The sequence below is a fragment of the Rhynchophorus ferrugineus genome, unplaced genomic scaffold, assembly GCF_030347505.1.
Source record: "Rhynchophorus ferrugineus isolate W39M unplaced genomic scaffold, kcgeb_rfMv2 rfM4, whole genome shotgun sequence".
Taxonomy (NCBI): Eukaryota; Metazoa; Arthropoda; class Insecta; order Coleoptera; family Curculionidae; genus Rhynchophorus; species Rhynchophorus ferrugineus.
The window spans coordinates 21,898,311-21,912,740 of record NW_027472583.1 but is presented as its reverse complement, the minus strand read 5'-3'; the positions used below and the strand labels follow the sequence as shown (position 1 = coordinate 21,912,740).

General features: G+C 28.6%; 1 protein-coding gene across 4 annotated transcripts in view; it reads right to left on the bottom strand.

Moving 5' to 3' along the window:
- The window catches only part of unc-13 (protein unc13 homolog), a 271,585-nt gene that overhangs the window by 54,525 nt on the left and 202,630 nt on the right, over positions 1-14,430 (bottom strand). For 2 of the 4 annotated variants that reach the window (XM_076403194.1, XM_076403197.1), the window contains exon 10: positions 7,402-7,508. The exons of the other annotated variants lie outside the window; for them this stretch is intronic. In XM_076403194.1, coding sequence (XP_076259309.1) covers positions 7,402-7,508 — 107 coding nt within the window. The remainder of the gene's footprint in view (positions 1-7,401; positions 7,509-14,430) is intronic. 4 annotated transcript variants of the gene reach the window in all.

The following is a 14,430-nucleotide window of genomic DNA, read 5'->3' as shown; positions in this document are numbered from 1 at the left end:
TTATTAATTTTTCTTTGCTAAAGTGTCACTTTTAAACTCATAATTGCATTATCATTAATTGTATCCCATTCATTTAAAAGTTTATGTTATCTTACGCTCAAAATTAGATCTAATATTTGTACTCCTTATTTGGAAATTGTAACTGGGGATCTTACGTTTTTCTTTTGTTATATTTAATGTGTATTTTTTACCAACGAGGGGTTGTTTGCTATTAATTGGAGCTCCGAAATACGGTCCCCAGTATTAGGCCCATTGGCTAGTGACCAACTTAGAAAAAATCATACCAGAACCCAGCCTAGTTACTAGCGTGACTGGGATCATTTTAGTTGGCGAATTTTACACTCTTGCCTTTTGGACAATCACAATTATACAATAATCAATCATAAATATACGACTATTCCCCAGCAGGCTAGCAGGAGGAGTGACATGACGCCTTAACCGCTGCGCCAACCAAGTCGGTTCTTACGGTTTGCCTGGAATGTAATGGCTAGCTGAGAAATTTTGTAGCGACTTTGTTTCATGTTGAATTTTATATCTGGCAAAAACGGTCTACAAATGATGCAATAATATGTTATCTGAAGTAAACTAAGCGTGGATATCAGCAGCAATGATGAACTGGCAACACATAGCGGTATAAAAGTGAATTTGTGTACAGTAGTTTTAAGGTAACTAATTTATAAAATTTTAAGGGTGCCTAAGAATGTTAAGTTTATATTATTCATTTAATATTTATGAATAAATAATCAAGGATGCTTGAAGAAAGAAAATTATAATTAGCTAAAGTTTAAAAAAATTTTTAAATGTTAATATAAATTTAAAAAATGCATAAGCCGGCTTGGTGGCGCAGTGGTAATGGCGATCGGTCCTCCTGCTGTTGCGATAGCCGCGGGTTCGGATCCTGCTGGGGCATGGTCGTAAATTTATGTTTGTGATTGTTTAAAATTTGTGATTGCTCTAGGCAAGAGCACAAAATCCAGGCTGGGTAAGACCGAATGTCTTCTGGGATGATTTCTAAAGTTGGTCACTCGCCAGTCGGTAGGGTTAATGCAGAGGACCGTGGTTCGGAGCCCACGTTAAACTGTAGGTTCAGTCCAGATAAACCCATAGTTGGTAAAAGGAGACTTCAAAATATATATATATATATATATATATATATATATATATATATATATATAAATGCATAAATTTTAATAAAAATTAAGATAATATAAGTAAATATGTTTCAGAACCATATATCTTTGTTGGTCTAAATAATAAAAGTTTAAATTTATTTAAATTAACTTAAACAGAAATGTTTTTAATTTGTGCGAGGGGAATACTAAAAACCACATATATATAGGTCAACAATATTCATATTCGTATACCATCCCGATCATAACACGTCCCGTGTTGTTTACTTTAAATAAAAGATAAACCGAACGCAAACCGTTTTATGTTTCCAACGGAACAGATATTTAAACAATCTCCTACCTTCTCGTTTAACCAAAAAACAATTTCGGTTTTTCATTGAAGATCGCGCCTTATGAAAATATTTATTTATCTTTAAACAAGCGGCTTTATAAAATAAGTATGTTGTTGGTTGTTTTGTATTAAACTTCAATGAACGGACATCCAATTTGAAATAGCGAATACTTATCGTTAATATTTTGTATTATTTACAGTAAACTAAGAAAGGCAATTATAAAATTCACCAATTCGACTAATGCAGCATTGATATTATAACATGAAACCTGGAGAACCACCTAATGAAGAAAAATCGACTTATCCACCAATTTCACTGCCACTAATAATATCCAAAGTGTTTTAATACAATATCTGAAATATTTAACGCTTACACAACGGGCATTATTAAAAAAGTCTACGAAGAGGAAAAAGTTTGCTCAGATATTGTCTAGTACTCAGAGCAAATCTTCACTTATCTATAAACTGATGTAAAAACTCCATAAAATGCTACCGAAGTAATATGTTGAATTCTTAAATTCATACATCTCACCCAGTATGTTTAGAGCAAAACAAAAATAGGCTTACTCATGTAGCGACCGCTACGACCCTTTAGGCCACCACGCATTCAACTACAGCAAGTTCAAAGGTTGGCAACGCTGGTGGATTAGTACCATGCGGTTCCCGGCTATAAAGGACCACCACGACGACGTCTCGCTCTCTTTTCTTTTTTCTACCCCCTTGTAACAGTACCACTTCCACAGCGCTACCGTACTTCCTTTACCTAACCTAATATCCTGTCCAATCTCCCATCGACCACATGTATAAATTTGAATCGAAATAAACAAGTTTTTATTCAACCAGTGTTTTCAGTTCCTATGTGAATTTATTCCACAAAATAGTGAGTGTTCGGATAAACAATCGTATCGACAGCCCCACAGTCCGAACGACCAGATGAACATTCCTACACTCAACAATTAAAGAAACAAGAGCAGGTGTACCACAAGGCAGTATTTAGGGCCCTATTCTGACCTACTCTAAACATGTGACATACCAAAAACAGAAAATATTGCTATGCCTGCCTTTGATGATGACACCGTGATAACTGCTACTGAGAATAAAAGTCAGCGAGAGTAAATCAGTGCATATTGAATTTACATACAACCAAACTGTTCCAATAAATATGAACAATACTATTCCCATACAGTACTAAGTACCTTGGGATGAATATTGAGACAAAACTTCGTTGAAAGGATCATATAAAAAAGAACGGAAAATAACTCGAATAAAAGTACAAAAAATTTATTGGTTACTTTAAAAATAATTTAAATTATCCATACATAACAATTTGTTGCTGTATAATTAAATATTAAAATATAAATGGAATTATCAGTTATGGGGATGTTCTGCGAGATGTAACATTAATATGCAAGTATTCTAGAATAAAGTCCTGAGAAGTATTGTGAATACTATTTGAACATTTACTTACATCGAGACTTTCGGATTTCAACTATCATAGGGGAATTTCATAGCGGAGGCTGAAATATGAGCAAAGACTCCATTTTCATGTTAACGCCAAACAGCTGCAACTCTTCGATAATACTAAACTAGGTCACACTCTCAAGGGGAACAAACGGAGTGATCTCATATTGATCTTGCATCAAGTGTAGTAAGTGGTACTTTTATTTTATTAGGAACTAAGTAAGGACTAATGAGTCTTGCCCAGTATTAGTTTTAAGTCACTATAAAGACAAATTGTAATTTATTCGACAACGATTGGTAATAAAAATTAATATATCTATTAAAATTATAGTAATTGCAGATGCTATTAAAACAATATACATATTTTTATAGATTAGAATTTCTCAAATTTACAATTTGTTTCAGCGTGTTCGTGTTAGACAATCGGAAATAGAGCTTAAACACAGGGTTGGGAAAGTTGTTTGGACTGGAAAATCTATACTATAGAGTGCTTAAAAGGTAAAAATCCATAGAACTTTCTGGAGATAAAAGTATTGCGTTTTGGTAATTGAGATTCTAGAATGTCATCTTCATCATATATTGATATTTTACTCCCTAAAAGGAAATAATGAAACACACTGATCTTCTGGCGATATCGATGCTAAATATAACCTGGTAATTAAAATTAATTAAGATGGTAATTAGAAAATACCGAGGTCGAATATATCCGTTTTGGATCATTTATATAAGACTGAATACCAGCAATAGTTCGATACTTGTAATCATCATAGACCCATAGAAATCATATGAATAGTGAACAATTTAATGAACCAAGTTTCCATTACATCGAACCATTTTTGAATCGGATGATTACGGGCAGTGAAAAGTATCGCAGTCGAAGTCTGGATAAACCTCACAAGCATAGAACTGCATTGAGCCCAGAGAAATTAATATTAGGTGTTTGATGGTTACGAAAAAGAAATGGTACCAAAAAAACGCACATTTCTAGTGACTTGTCAAAAATTGAAAGATATTGGAAGTTTTGCTGAAAATTGGTTTAGAAAGCTGGCTTCAAAATAAACCTGTGATAATTTATTGGCACAAGTTATAGGCAGAATTGTCAGAAGTTCAAAAGTAACAAAATTTTGGTTTTACCAGAAATGTGAAAAAAAAAATTATACATGAAAACCGCACATATAGTAGTAATTTGTATTTGAAATTTAAATGAATTACATTTGCATGTTTTTCATGAAAAAAATCCAAGCTATTATTATTTATAGACCCTAGAATGACATTTATATCATTTGCATAAAACAACACCTTATAATGTTATTTGATACAGGTATGATATTAATTGATATAATAAAATTAAAATATGTATAATATATTTAAGGATCAATATTTAATAATTATGTATTAACACAAATATATAAGTTCATTATAGATATGTAAGTATATATAATATCTTATATATACTATATACACTATATATACTATATATACTATATATACTATATATACTATATATACTATATATACTATATATACTATATATACTATATATACTATATATACTATATATACAATATATACTATATATACATGACAATTAAAAGTATCTACAAAAGAGAATCAAATAGAAAACAGTAATTTTGTAAAATAAATTTATTGATGTATACACAAACGAAATATTTAACATTTTTCAATGTAGTCACCTCCGTGTTCTACACGCTGGCCACCGATATTTGATTCTCCCTCGTAGATTATTCCAAATGTTCTGTTTATTGCTTATTAATTATTAACACTTCAGAAAATCAAACAAACTTAGTTAAATTTGTTACGACTAAGTTATGTTAGATAGCTAGCATAATTATATATATTGTTAGTATTTGTTTCTTTTATTATAAATATATTCTAAATATAATATATATTGTCAGCTGATATTTAAAACTTATTAGAAGAAGAAAATCTATTGAAAATATAATTCAAATTTTCAGTCATAATTAAGCTGATATTATCAAATATAAACGAACGAGTGTTTACGTACGAAGTGTGTCATATTAAGATGGTTTATGTTATATAATAGTGTAAGTTTTATTACCAGTTATTTATGCCTGAAACAGCGATAAATAAACAAGGAAAAAAGTTGAGTTTTCTAGGTCGACCTTATATTACATGACATCAAGTTTTCAGATTTTTTTTGTTACCCAGCTATTGTTATCTCGTGCTAGGTCATATATCTTCAAGTCATATAGAAAGAAAGAAAAAAAGGTAAAACAAAAAACATAATGTAATAATAATAATAATAATAATAATCAGATCGGTCAGTATGAACGGTAAAATATCGTTCAGTAAAAGCGCGGTGGGTGCAAGAAAATGTTAGCCAAACTGCCAAAAGATGAAGAGAGAGATAAAAAGAGAAAATAATAGAGAAAAATGAGTTCAATTTCTAACAGTGCGATAGGCATTCGGCGCTTATGCTCCACAGGCGAATAGAAACGTGAGAAATCTGCGTAGTCCTAAATCCCACAACGGCATAGAGCCTAACCGAAAATATATAAACTGTATAATCGTATGACAAATTGCTGGGATTTTGTTAATACTGTTGTATTGAGTAATAAGAAGAAGCTTAAATTTTGATTACTAGAATAATTTTTGGGAAAGACGGAGAACAAATATGGAGAATGATTTGAAGTTTTGAAAACAGAGACTTAGTTTAATTTTAAATGGTAATAAAATTTACCATTATATTGATAATTAATTAATGTATACATTTTATCTTTTCAATTTTTTGTTAATTTCAATTAAATATTATTAGTTAACTTAAAAATTACTGAAAAAGTAATCTGGAATAAAAAAACAAATGTGAATTTAATGACTATTTAATTTATTATTTCATTACATTTAACAATTTTGAACTGAGCTATTTATAAAATATTAATTATTATATTTCATAATTGATAGCTAAAATATAAATGTTGCTAGAGAAAGAGAGAAGACGTTTTAACTTGATTTTGCTACTAATTTGTTCTTGAACTTTGAAAATTTAATTAAAAGTAATTGGCGTCAATTTTAATGTTGTCAGTTTCTTTAGTTCCTCGGAGAGTGTCAAATTTCCTGAGTTTAACTTGAAAATAATTCTTTTATAGAAGATTAAGTAATTTTATATGAATGCCATATAGTTTGTAAGGGATTGTATTTTATTTAAACACCAAAATATTGATTGTATAGAATTTGTGGTACCTCAAAAATATGTTAAAAGTATACAGTGCATTTTTTAATGTTTTATTCATTATTGATTATTCTCTATATGTTTTAGAACTATAGAAAGATAAATCCAAAGACAGTTAATATATGTATATGGCTAAATTTATTAAGATTTTAATGAATTTTTAGTCAGCAAGAGAGTATAAAAAAGTCTCTTTTGCAATGTCCTGCAATATTCTGTTTAACTCTTATTGACTGACCAATAAATTGATGTTACTGTGTAATAAAGGGTTTTTATTTAAAACAACTATTGGTTGTACAGTAAGTTCGCTGATAATTATTTATTCGTCGACACTAGACCGCCATTTTAATTATATCTTGATTAACTTGAAATAATTTAGAAAATTCTGAAGACAGAGCAAGCTGCAAGCAAGCAATTTAAAAAGTTATAGAAGATATTTTGGGCATCGTTTCATTATTACAGATGAGATTTTGGGCTACAATTATGATTTTGAATGACTCTTCGTCTTCAGATCGAGATATGCGTTCTCAAATCGTCCAATGGAGTCTTAGTTTGCCAGCTTTGTGTGATACGAAACGAACTTTGTTCGTGTATTCTTCCAAACTGACAAAACAGATTATCACTGTAATTTTTTGAACTACATATATGCAAAGTTTTCGTATAAAAACCAGGTTTTAAGAAGAAAAATAATTTTGAAGAATATTACTAAAAAAGTTATTCAAACAAATCCGTCTTTTCATTTCCGTTTCCGAAATATCCGTTTTATTTACGCAAACTTATTGAATAACCGAGAGTCGTTTTGTTTTACTGACTAAAATACTTTACAGTTCGAAGAACACAGTTATTTTGGGAAGTTGAATATAACTAAAAATTATTGCTTCTTACAAATCATCTTCTTAAAAACTTTCGATAAACCTTATTTTAATTATTTATTAATTAATCAAAAATAATTGAAATACTATCAAACATAACAAGGGCTGCAGGAATAGTATAGTAAATGTTCGTAATATTAAGAAGAAACATTATTTCATAAGTCTTTGTTTAGCAGTTTTTGATTAACGATGAAAACAACTTCTCCATGCTTAGTAACAACGATTTAGTCTATTCGCTCTTATTACTCGTTACTCATTAGTATCGATCCCAGTTACAATTAAAGAGAGAAAGAAAAAAAAGACCCCAAAAGAACAATAACGGAAAAGAAAACCTAAAAGTCAAACGAAGAGAGAGACTGTTGGTTTAGCGTCCCCGCTAGAATGCAGCTGTGGCAGTACCTGTTATAGCGATCTTGCAAGACCATTTGCTCGTTCCCTCGATAGTCATTTGTTTGGCCTGCTCGATCGAGTCAATGTGTGTGTCGGGATCCACACCGAATGTCGTTCTGTCGAGTGGTGGGGCGACCGGAAACAACAAACAGACAATACAGATGCGGGTGCTGTGCGCAAGATGGCGCTATTAGCGGCCGGTGGGTGTCAGCCATTGGGTGGCGAACAGTCCAAATTGCGCGCGGTACCTCCCATTGTTTATTTTCCTTTCTTGGTCGTCGTGTGTTGTGAGGCGTAGTAAGATTTATATTAACACAGAGAGAGAGAAAGAAAGATAGAGAGAGAGAGAGAGGCGTAGAGTTACAAGAAAGTTGTATGTGATGAGTATAATGATTATGACAGATAGTATGAGTGATGAGTTCGGTAGGTATTTCGCTTAAAGCCAATGAAAAGTTCTAACGTGATCAAGAATTCATTTCACTTTATTTATTCATATTGTAATTAATAGATGGTTCCCGAAATTCTAATAAATAAAATCTTTAATTTTTGTTATGAGTTATTATAAATATTCTGTTTACCAGTTTTTATTATAAGGCATACAAATAAGTATCCGCCGTTCGATAATCAGTAATTTAACTTTTAATTTTTTTACATAAACCGTTTTAAAATAAGATTTATTCCAAATTGAGGAAATTTAATTTTTTTGAAATTCATTGCTGAAAAAATCTGCAGGTGTGACACAAACAGTTGAGTGGATGTTCAGAGACATAAGAACTGTGAATTTGACACTGAAGATGAAAATAAAAAAAACACCAAGGAAGGCTGAAAGAATATGAAGATCGCTTGAATGATGAAAGCTCAAAAGGTTTCGTTCTAAAATATATCGTTTGATAAAGCAAGATCTGATTGAGCAACATAATACATTGCATTACGAAATCACAATTTGGGCCCGCTCGCGGATAACATTAAAAAATGAAGCATTCTTCCGAACTAACATAGATATGCTTTAAGAAAAATAAGAGTGACTGGCGACGGGCAACATTTTTAATAAAGCAGAAAGTGCTATTATTTCACAATAAACATCCACTAACAATAAAAATGATGGTGATTTAATAAAAACCTAGCTATGGAAGCATAAATAGTGTTTATGCATTATTATGTTTAACGCTAAGATTTTGTATTAAATTATTTGAAAATAACTTGTTATACTACTTGTTTTAGATTAAAACATTTATCGGTATTTCTGATTTATTTCTATTTATTTATTTCTGATTCTGGTAGATTAATTTAAAATGTCCGTAGGTTCATATAATCTAAATCTCTTATGTCTAGATATGGACGCTTATGTATATGGTCAAAAACTCCAATTAACTTTGTTATATTTAAGATAATATATTGTATTGATAGAATAATATAATGATAATTGTTTAAACTGCGCTGATGCATGTTATTAAATATATATATATATATATATATATATATATATATATATATATATTAAGCTGAATAATATAGTTACTAGAATATTATAGTTAACATAACAAAAATATTTTGTGTTAATTTCTAATTCTCTGTTTATTTAACATTGATAAGTTTATCTGTTTTATAAAGCTTTTTAAAATTTTTCACATATGATTTTTTAATTTAATAAGTCTATGGCTTTATTTTAACACATGTTTTCATACCCGTTATAAATCCTCTAAGGCTACAACTATTAATATAATGTAATAATGTATTTCATAACACCATTATAATATTTAAAGCGTAAAATTCCAAAAATTAGATGATGGAAACTAATTATATTGATTATCCGAAATGTTAAATAGAAATAATAAATTCTTTAAGTATATAATATATATGTATAATTAAACGTTGCTTTAGATTCTTTTAATTAGCATTGCTATTATTTTATTAGCAAGGGCTAGCACATACGTGTTTTCTTATAATATCGCCAAGTAAATTGAGATATCATATCTATCATACAAATCAATATAGGTGGAAAAAGTGGAAACCAAATTTAAAAAAATGTTTTCAAAAGGTCAATTAATGTCTAATTTATTTTAAAAATAGTTTTCAAATAGTATAATAGCAGAGAATGCAGAGAAAACAAAGATGATTGGTAGCAAATATATACGTTCAAATTTCTATGATATGTATAGTTGTTGTTTTCTTTATGTTCTTATTTGTCTGGGTTGTAGATAAAAAAAACTTATACTTATATTTCACCATAATACACATATTTTGTTTTTTTTTTGATAAATAATATTGATAAGTTTAGCTAACTTACAGAAATTTTATGATAATTGATCTTAAGATTTATGTTTGTTTGTGAATATCGATATATCTATTTTTAAAGCTTTTTTCTGTAAAAACTAACAACACAATACTTAATTTATTTCAGTTTTAAAAAAATTCAGATCAGTATTTATATATAGTCTGCAATTTTCCTATAAACACTATGGTATACTATTACAACATTCCAAATTTCTCAAAAGAGTAAAATAGACCCTTCAGATTAATCAAGAGGATACATATTCTGAATTGAAGGAAATATTTACAGGAATCCCCAGTGTAGCGTTTGGGAACATATCCTTTATCAGCTCAATATCAGTGATATACCTAAATTAGAGAGAATTACGATAGTGTACATTCATCGAAGACAGTACTGTTGGCAATGGTTAAGAACGAAGGAGCCTTGAAATAAATCTTTACCGAAATTCAAGGCTCCAACAATTACCAGTGATTTTGCTTTATGACATAGTTTTTACATGTTACAAATTAAATTATTGAATGTATACCAAATATTGTAAGATTGATTCTCTCGATTCAATTGGCATAATTTATGGACACAAAACTCACGGTATTTATCTAGGAAATAATCGAGACTATATACCAGAAACTAGAGAAAAATATCGAGAAAGTATGGTAATATATTTTAAACTCCAATATTGTTTGATTATTTAAAATTGAATAATTCAACTATTCATACTGCTTAAAAATATATATTTTTAATCTATCTGTTATAGTATTAATAATATATTGTATAGTAAGTATTTTGTATAATAATTTGACTAAATATTTTTAGATAATTTAATTCAAATTGTAACAATGTTTTTATTTTGTTAGTTTGGTGGTTTCAGAAATGTTTGACTTCATTTTGTCTTTATAGGTCTACACATATTGATATGACATAGTAATATATTTTATAACACAATTAGTATAACATTAAGTTTCATTAAGTAAATTTTGAAATGCTCTTTGTAATTTTGTTTCTAGTTATAAGAAGAGTTTTGTAGATCAGATTACTTAATATTATTTAAAAACCCATGGATGATGACCCATGAACCCTCGATGATATTGTATTATATCATTCATTTATTGTGATCATCATTTGACATTATAGATAGATTGTATGGTTTTGTACTAATCACAAAGTATTTAAGTAGTAAAGTAGATAAACTTCCTTTGACCAATATATACTTTCGACTCTTGTCTTATTATTAATGACATATTTCAGTTGTAACTTTAGTTTAAGTTAATTTTTATTTAATATATTATGTCAAAAAGTACAACAAATATTTAAATCGTCAAAACATATTGTAAATGCATTTTTAATATGTGAGTGATAATTGGAGTTTTTTTAAAGAAATAAGTCATATCAGGTAAATACAGTGGTTATTCCATGGTACTTGTAGAATTTTTGGCTAGAAGTTTGTTCACGGTGATCCTTCAGTCACCATTTCTTTCATTTTATAGGACATATCTTTCATTTTATCTCAGATGCTTTTGAATGTACTGTACTGCTGATATGCATCTGTTTTTGCGAAAGTTATCGTACTATAAACCTTTTGTGATGTTTTCCCTCAGATGAAATTTCATTTTTAATGCAAAATTGAAAACAAATTTTTTGTTCGATACTTTTATGCATAGCAAAAATCTCAAAATTATTTTTGCATGAACTGACAAAATCGTAAAACAAACAAATTGAATTACATGTGATACTCAGGTTTCGCCACTATAGAGAACATAATTAAGGTTATAAAATGATTAAGGATTTTTTACAATTTTAATATGGCCATTCGAGCGGTATATTAGATGTCTTAAAGGCAATATAAACATTTGGTAAAGTTGTAGAATTGGCATTTCAGCAATAATTATTGGAGAAATTATTATAAAAGGTTATAGTGTTGAAAAATGTATGTAAATTGGTAAGCTGTACTCTTAAAGTTAGTACTAGTACTAGTATGAGTTTCACGTACTGTGTGATTAAGCGGTTAAAAATAAACTCTAATGAATTGTAATACTTTTTAGATGAAAAAAATCGTAATAATGTCCTCCATTTAGAGGTATAGCAACTTACGAATAAATGTTATTGGCCAGGTATATAGTGTTGATGTTATCTAATTTTTTAGAGCCTAAATTAGAACATACAAAACTAAAAAATAAGAGGTTTCAGTAAGACAGCACTCCTACATAGTTCCAATAATAATGGATCTTTTTAAAATTTGACCATCCTTAATTAAGAACCCTATATAATGGAAAAGCTGATATAATTTTATTACCTGAATATTATTTTAATGGGAAAATCATCAGTGACCCTTCTGTTGAAATTAATTAAAATTTTTGACCATATATAGCCCACAGCAATATAAACGGTATTATATTACATTATTCGAGTAATTACACAATATGAGTTCCATTAAGCTATTTTTTAATGATATTGAAATATATATTTTTAGCATCGTATTTTAACATTATTATTTTTATAGCTTCAATAAACATTTATTTTGAAAAATAATTTTATTATAAAATATATTATATGTTTGAAATTATATTAATTTATATTGACAATACTAATGTAGTTTACTTGGAAACGAAAAGTACACGAAGGTAAATAAGACAGTACGATTTAACAATTTATATTTAGGCACTATCGATTATGTAATGATTTATATTTCAGTGGATTCCTTGGAATTCGACCTATGACCTAAATTAGAAATCAATAAGAGAACCTTTTCAATAACGTTAAATTTATTGCGTTCAGGTGGTCGATGCTTTTGTGTTTTAAAATGATCATAAATTTACTTAGCAATCACTAGTCTGTTGTTATTTAATGTCCCATTAAAATAGGTTACGTGTGAACTCAATATCTTGCACTGGCTGTAAAGTGTAATTCGATTTCCGAAAGATAATAGAATATAGATTACGTATAACTTTTCATTAATAATTAATGAATGCATTTTTTTTGAAGAATATAATTTTGTTAACGTTAATGTTTGGTTTAGTTATATTCCTTGGACTATGCATTAATTTTGAGGCATATACATTTATTAGCGTAACTAGTGTTGTTAAATTGCCGTATACATTATATTGTCTTGTTATACTGAAAAAACACTGAGGGAGCTGTGAAGCTTGCAGAATGAATTTTATGAAAAACATACGTCATAAAAATGAAGACAAAAAAGTATTGATTTCTGGAAATTGTGGCTTTACCTTTGCCATCAATTTCAATTGGTGGGTTTGAGTCAGTTATGAGAGAACAGTAGATGTTATAGAAGCAGATTTGGATAGCTAAAAAGAAATCTGAGAAGATTTTTTTTTAATTTTCATATTCTGGAAAATGCGTGAAAAAAGTAATATAAGGAACTGAAGAATACTCTTGCACTGTGCATGAGTTTATAGTTTTTGGAAGCTAATAGAGGACAATAGTTAAATTATATAATTAAAGGGATCATTGATGATTTCAGTGACACAATATAATAAAGACGTGAAACCAATGGATGTTGATAAAAATTGGATTAGCAGAAATAACGAATTATTAATAGAAATTATATTTAGTACAATAATTTGTCATAAACTCCAAATAATAAATCAAAAAACAAGAAAACGTCGATAATTTTTTATCCAAAGTAAGACCAACGTGACAAATACAATATTCCGGATATAATTTTGACCATACATAATAGGACTGACAATGATTCAATATCCACAAGAAAGGAGAAATATATTATTAGCAGGAAGAATGATAACAGTATTGAAAATATCGTAATAGACAGAGTTTTTTAGATATATCTGGAAATTTTTAGATATTAATATCATAGAATCTTCACAATAATTAATTTGTAGTAGAATACTTTTATTACTTTATCCATTTTAAAATAGAATTTGCAATTCATGTTCTTCATATTATAATAGTTAATATGTATTAATTAATATTAATATAAAAAAATTTAATATATTTTTGCAACATCGACCCACTATAATTGAAAACTCCTATATAAATCTATACATTTACTTAAATAAAAATTTAGTTTTCATTCTGCTTTATCGTATTTCTAATCTGGAAATCTTTTGTAAACTAACTTGTTAGATTAGAATATCTTGTAACTGTGTTAGGTTTGTTTTGTTAGTATTATTTGTTTGTATATAGGATCTAAAAAAATATGCCATATGCCACGTTAAAGGGTAAAGATTTTCTCAACTGAAACCGATTATGGACTGTGTACTTTTGACAAAGAAGTGACAAAGGAATTTGTAATCAAGAAGAAAAGTTTAAAAATATCTTGATCCCAATGGAAGATTTGTCAATGAAACTCAATGTAAATGTATTGAGTTATTGAACAAATAAGTAATATTTTTATTTTGGTTATGTTTGTTCAATTATATTTCAGGTTAAATTAAAAAACTAAAAGACTAAATAAAGTAAAATATGTTTCCTTAATAGTGCTGATGTTCCAATAAGATAAAGTGATTTTGGTACTTAATATATAATGTATTAGGTACTGAAGAAAGTTCCTATATGATGTTAAATAGGTTGGAAAGTTTTTTTCTGAATTTCATTGAAAAATGCCTGCAGATTTCTCTTAATGTAAATAAGTGAAAAGAACCTTGTCAAATGTACGTGATTCAGATTTTAACCTGAAACCTCAGGAGATATTCAGAGATAGCGTCATGGTTTTACAACAAATAAGCCGAACCATTGTCAGATAATAATGATACTCGATTATTATTTGATAAAGAAGCTACTGCAGAAAGAAG